Genomic DNA, 6,111 nt, shown 5'->3' with positions numbered 1-6,111 from the left:
TGTGATTCGCTGTGCATATAAATATGAGTACAGCGCTGTGTAGAGTAATTTAGTATTATGGCTGTATTCACTAATCTTCCATTGTTTTGAGTTACGACTTGCTAAGCCATCACTAACTAGCTAATCAATTATCACATGTCCATAACTGCAGGAACCAGATGCTTAAACTGCTTTCAGGGAACATTTGAGGAAGCCATTAAATCAGTTATAGTCAAATTTGGTGCAGTTTCAGGAATTTCATGGAATTATCAGCACTGATGGCAAAATAGTGGACTTTAATTTCATTCTTTCCCCCCAAAATAATGACTATATCCCCACAGCATTACAGTTTGTGAAGTATAAAACATGCTTTTTACACTTTTACCACTTATCTAGAAGTAGTTGCTACCACATGCTGTAAACATAGAAATTAGGTGACTTTGTACAAACATGAGCACAGAAAACAACATGACATGTGGGCGAATGGGAAAGAAGAGTTTGGGTGAACTCTTTTGTTATTGTAGCAACCAGCTGCCAAGCCTGAGCCAGTAGTCAGCAGTGTCGTTTAAGCCTCTAACGCTCCGTGTTTTAGACCATAAAAAAGAAGCTGCTGCTCATACTAATGTGTCTTAATGAGCGTGTAAAACTCATGTTGGATAGTTATGCTTTTATTTACCAACAATATTCTGTCGATTTATTTTCAAAAGTCTTATTTTTAGAAAGAGTATTTTTTCTAATCTTCAACCATATTTACCCACCTCTGCAGTATACAGAGAACAGTAAAACGTGGATATTCTAAACAAAAACTGTTGATTGCATAAATGATGCATTAGTGCAATATCAGAATTAGTGTAGTATCAGTGGTACTGCGCACTTTGCGTGTGAAATTAGCAGACTTTTTTCTCTTAGTCACTGTAATAACAACCATCAGTATAAACACATGGTCTTAAATAACAGCTGCCTAAAGTCAGGCATCATCTGCTAGCCCATGTTTTAGGTCTACTCTGTATTTCTAATGGATTTTTTTTTTTTATTGTGATGTTCTATTGTAATTTTGCTCCCAAATAAAATCTTGTTTACTACAAATAAAGACGAGTTTCCTCTGTGCCTTCACAAACAGTACCATGCAAAACTCTTGAGCTCAACCCCTCATTTATTTGTTTAAGTAAGTATACATGAAAATACAGTATATAAGGCAAAAACAGTTTGTACAATTCCATTGAACGTGAAAGTCAACATTTGGTAAAACCAACTTGATTCAGTATCGATCAGTCCAAGAGACCTGTTGCAGCTGATTTTTAGTCCATATGTCAGCATTTTCTCCTTGTTTCCCTTCCTTAAGAATGGCTTTTTGACAGCCTCCCCCCACACCCCACCCCACTGAGACCATTTCTGATGAGACTTCAGTGAACAGCAGATGGATCAGCTGAAGCAGAGAAAAACTTCTGAAATCAGATCCATTGTTAAATATCACTTTTAAATGAAAAGAAAGTCTGGCTCCTAGGAAGCAAAACATAAAGAAAGGAGGGGTGACTCTTCACTTTTGCACAGTAGTGTTTAATTAATCAATTTTCCTCCACTGCCTAAGCTAACTTCTTTCATAGTGTATATTTCAGCTGGTGTTATAAAGAATGTAACAACACTCAGTGAGACATGACGGCGGGAGCAATCACAGCACCAGGACTCTGATAGAGAAACAATCTAAATGGAATTAATGCATCATTTATTCCATCGCTTGTAGTTTTGTGCTGTGAAAACGACGTCTGTGCCAAAGGGTTAGCAGTTTTCCACTGTGTAAACAGGCTCGACGGTAAGACTGCAGCCACCCAAGTTTTAATTCTCTCTGACAAGGAGCAGCCAAGGGTCGCATTATGTATTCAGTGATGCACACGCTCTATCGGGGGTTGCGCTGACCCATTTGTCCACTAGGTGTTACCCTAGGAAAGTCCTCGCAGGAGCCCGTAACACGAGGACTGATCTAAACAAATCACTGATTTCTTTCAAACATCTCCACCCTCACTGTGGTGTCATTACAACGTGAGCTCTGGCTTTCCACAGCACAAACACCACATCATTGACTCACGGTAATAATAAGAGCTTTTCTCTTTGATGTGGGCGTCACAGTAATTGCAATGTGACTGTGACCTTGAGATGATTTTTATTTCCCTTAAAAAAATAAATAAAACCAAACTCTTTTCGTCACTGCAAACTCTTTTTCAAATCTTCAAGGACTTCTTCTCTTGTTTCCCCGTGTCGTGACTCAGAGCTTCCATCTCTCAGAGTGTTTACTTTAAAAAGGTCACTGAACACCCTCATCTGGAGCGTTCTGTCTTCACACAGCAATTCAGTAGACTCTTTCTTCTATTCCTATAGCTTTTCAAGTGGTTTTGATATGTTTCCAACTGAGAACACACTTGGCAACAATATGCACTTTTAATACATACGCCAGTCAAAAAAATAGCTCAAAACCATCTAGTCACAGTGGAGGAATGTGAGCACTACAGCATACACGTATCAGCAGGGAATCCCCTCCCCCCTGCCAAATGTTATAATGGCACTTTAAAAATATTCTTTCTCTGGCTCCTCACAATAATAATCAGACACTGTATATCCTACAGGATTATGAACTATGTAATCTATTTTAGTTTAACAAAAACAATGCAAGCATCTTTCTTCAGTGCGCATGAAACCAAAAAACAGTAATCTGTACTGTTGCATATCGTCGTTTCCCTGATTTGTGGTAGGTTAAGTCTCCACAGGATTACAAATCTACATGTTTTGTTCCTAAAAAAAGAACAGCATCATAACATTACAACCGCACATCACAGGGCTGCGATAGAAGTACTTTAATCCCTTTATGTCTGTGTTGCCAGCTAGAATATTTAGTCTCACTGGACCTCACAGTTTGGTCTGGTGATGTGACTGAGAATATGGATTTATGCTCTTCAACAAAGAAAAAAAAAAGAAAACTTTATTTTTGCAGGCTAACTCTGACATTAATCTAGTCTCTAACCACTTTTACTCATGTATAGGCATATAAACTGATGCAGTTAGTTCTTCTAAAGCACTTCGGTACCCTAAGTAATACACACTGAGAACTTATAACAAAAGGTAATTAAATGAATAGTTGGACCTTTTGTGAAATGCCCTTTTCCCCCTAGTATCTCTAATTTTGTGCTAAGCTAAGCTAACAGACTGCTGGCTATAGCTACATATTTACTGTATAGACAAAAGTGTGTCACCATAGACTGTATATGAAAGATGGATGTAGCTTTTGCGTTGGAGGAGTGTCTTTAGGAGTGCCTTATTTTTGTTTCTAAGAAAAATGAGAGCCACATATGAGGATATTCCTTTAAAATTTGATAGAACAGCAGCAGTAAGTGGATATCAGGCCCTTGTAGAGCAAAATGTAGTATTTTGGTCTAAATAACCCAAAATGTGATGTCCACATATGTGGACGCCAGGGTTAAAAATGCTTTTTAACAGCTAGCAAGAAAGCGTCGCCTGTGATTTCAAAAGAAATCCGGTTTCATAAAAGTCTATGGGAAAGCAGCTGCTGAGCCCTCAGTGAACACTTATCTGATGAGTTTTTAGGCTCTACTTTTCAATCTATGATGATACTAAATAACGTTGTTTGTGTAAATTTTAGTCCCCATTTGTATGAAAAATAAACGCTTTAATGTGAGCCTACTTTGTGACTGACAGGTTTCTACTGTATGAGCTTGCAGTGTCCCTCAGCTTTATATTCAGATCTGCCTGCAACTGTGAGATTTGGTTTAAAGGAGCTAACATGACAATGTCCATCTTCTTTGTACAGTCTACGGGTGACAGCCAGCGTACAGCAGAAAGGATTTATGTTTTAAGGAGAAAAAAAAAGCCTGCATATAGAGAGACACTTTCCTCATACACTACCAACCGCTTCCTTCTGTGGACTGATGGCTCTGTGAATCAGGTGAAGCCTATAAGCTCGCTGCTGCTCAGGCAGAGTGACTGCCGGGTGATTGGTGGACTGCGATTGGAACTGTTCCTCACACGTAGTGTTCACGGTGGTTGATGTACACCTGGTCTGTCCCACTCTGATGACACACCCACTCCAGACGGGAGCGCTGATGGGTGGGGCTTTGGGCTCCCCGCCTTGCTGTGGGTGGGTGCTGCCTCTCCGTGACCGTGTGCCTGTGCTCTGCCCTGCGAGTCTGTATATTAAAAGCAAAAAAACCCCAAATCATCACCTAAATCATCTTCTATCATCGTCACCCTTTAGGCCTCTATAATGTGAGAGACTCCAAAAAAGGACAGGGAAATAAAAAATTAAACTCTCCAACATATTAAACTAATAAAGCCAAAGAGCCTCCTGCTTAATATAAACAGATTATGACATGAGTTAGCTCGTTGTTACTGCTGCTTGTTGTGACTCAGTGCGCTTCATTCAGTGTTAATAATTGTGGTGTAGAGCTGTCATGATTCACATACGTGACTTTCAGCTGGTTGTAAAAAGAAAGTGGGGTTTTACCTGACACAGCCAGGCCACTTGTGACGCGTGGACTCCCAGAGGAACAGCCGGTGCTCTCTCGGAGTAGGGAGGAGGCGGCTTGTGTGTCGGAGGAAGGTCAATCCTTCAGAGGAAGAAAAAGGGGAAGAAGAAATGTCAATGGAGACAAATTTCAGAGTGGAAAAACACAGTACTCGCAAAGAAACAGAATAAAACGATCAGCGATAGATAAAATCGGTACAAAATCAATTTACTGGATCAAATTTGAAGGGCAGCCACTATAATGAGTTCCTTCTGAGGCATATTGATGTTGTTTATGGTATCCTGCGATAAACTTTGATGAGATGGATTCACAACAGAAGAGGCAGCAAAATCAACTTGATGTGCAGAGCTTTAAAGATGTGAGAATTTTTTTAGGCGGAGACGATGAAAAACAGACGCTCTGTGGAAAACATCGGAGCCTACAGAGGCCCTGAGGTGCAAAACACAACAACACAAAGGCACAAGATTTCAGAAAACATGGCAGAGAACTACAACAACAACAACAACAAACAAACAAAAATCACAAAATGATGATGCACTTTTTCGCCTTTTGCTGTGGTTGTGTTTGTCTTGTGTGTTTCGTCAAATAGTTTTTATCATTTGCACCTCAGGGCCACCGTACAGATACTGCATGTCTGAAACTTGATGAAATTTTGCCTCTCTTTTTATTTTTAAATGCATCTTGCAAGTCCTGCAGTTTAATAGTCCTAGACAGGGTATTCCTCGAAGCCCTGGAATCCATTATTACAGATGATTAAATGAAGATGGCTCAGTGTACATGACAGCAGGTGTATGAAAGTGATGGACTTCCACACGGACGAGTAAATTAGAACATTTTCTGACAGCTGTTCCTCTAAACCCCTGCAAGACGCTGAAGTCAGACTCGCTCCCTCGCTGGCTGAAATCCCCCTGCCTGCTAAACTGAAGCCTAAGAACAAACCTCAGCCATTCACAATACAGCGTCATGACAGGCATCGATTTTCTAACACTGTGTGTCACTTAATGCCGAGTCTCTCTTTCATATTTGGGATTCGAAGTGACCGATTACAGTCAGAGCTTCTCATTGACCCGCCGTCTTACTCTCACGTCTGCGTGTGATGAAGGAGGTGATGAAGCCTCCTCCTCCCCCTACCCATGCCTTGTTCCACTGGGACTTCCAGCCACGGTCACACTTAAGATGCTAAGTTTGTCGTGGCATTGACCAGCCTGACACACGGGCTACATACATTGAACCTGCACCCAGAGGCTGATGGGTTGTTCGTTATTCAAGCCGCACCTTTGAGGCGCAGTTGGGAGCATGTACACTAGATTTCTTCTGACGACGCAGTCGCTGAAATTAGGATGTAAATGTTTACATGGGAGAATAAAATTGGATTGAGGGAACAAATGACTGAGTGTTCTTATTTAGGACGATGATAGAACACATACTTGTGTCCTGGTAATTAAGATAAGATAAGATAAAACTTCATTAATCCCTCGGGTGGGTTCCTCTGGGAAATTCGGTTTCCAAAAGCACAGCACCGACAGAAGTTACAGAACGTGAGCAGAATATTATATATATACACATCTATAAATACAGAGACATATATAAATAAAATATA

General features: G+C 40.5%; 1 protein-coding gene across 1 annotated transcript in view; it reads right to left on the bottom strand.

The window, feature by feature from the left end:
- Positions 1 to 3,435: 3,435 nt before the first annotated feature.
- nectin3b (nectin cell adhesion molecule 3b) overlaps positions 3,436 to 6,111 on the bottom strand; it is a 25,732-nt gene continuing 23,056 nt past the window's right edge. Inside the window, exons 7-8 of the mRNA XM_005735614.1 lie at positions 4,490 to 4,592; positions 3,436 to 4,172 (exon numbers count right to left, since the gene is read on the bottom strand). Of these exons, the coding sequence (XP_005735671.1) occupies positions 4,008 to 4,172; positions 4,490 to 4,592 (268 nt within the window). The 3' untranslated portion in view covers positions 3,436 to 4,007. The remainder of the gene's footprint in view (positions 4,173 to 4,489; positions 4,593 to 6,111) is intronic.

The sequence above is a fragment of the Pundamilia nyererei genome, unplaced genomic scaffold, assembly GCF_000239375.1.
Source record: "Pundamilia nyererei isolate P.nyererei 1_Seehausen unplaced genomic scaffold, PunNye1.0 scaffold00064, whole genome shotgun sequence".
NCBI lineage: Eukaryota > Metazoa > Chordata > Actinopteri > Cichliformes > Cichlidae > Pundamilia > Pundamilia nyererei.
The sequence above is the reverse complement of the archived record's forward strand: the minus strand, read 5'-3'. Positions and strand labels throughout refer to the sequence as shown.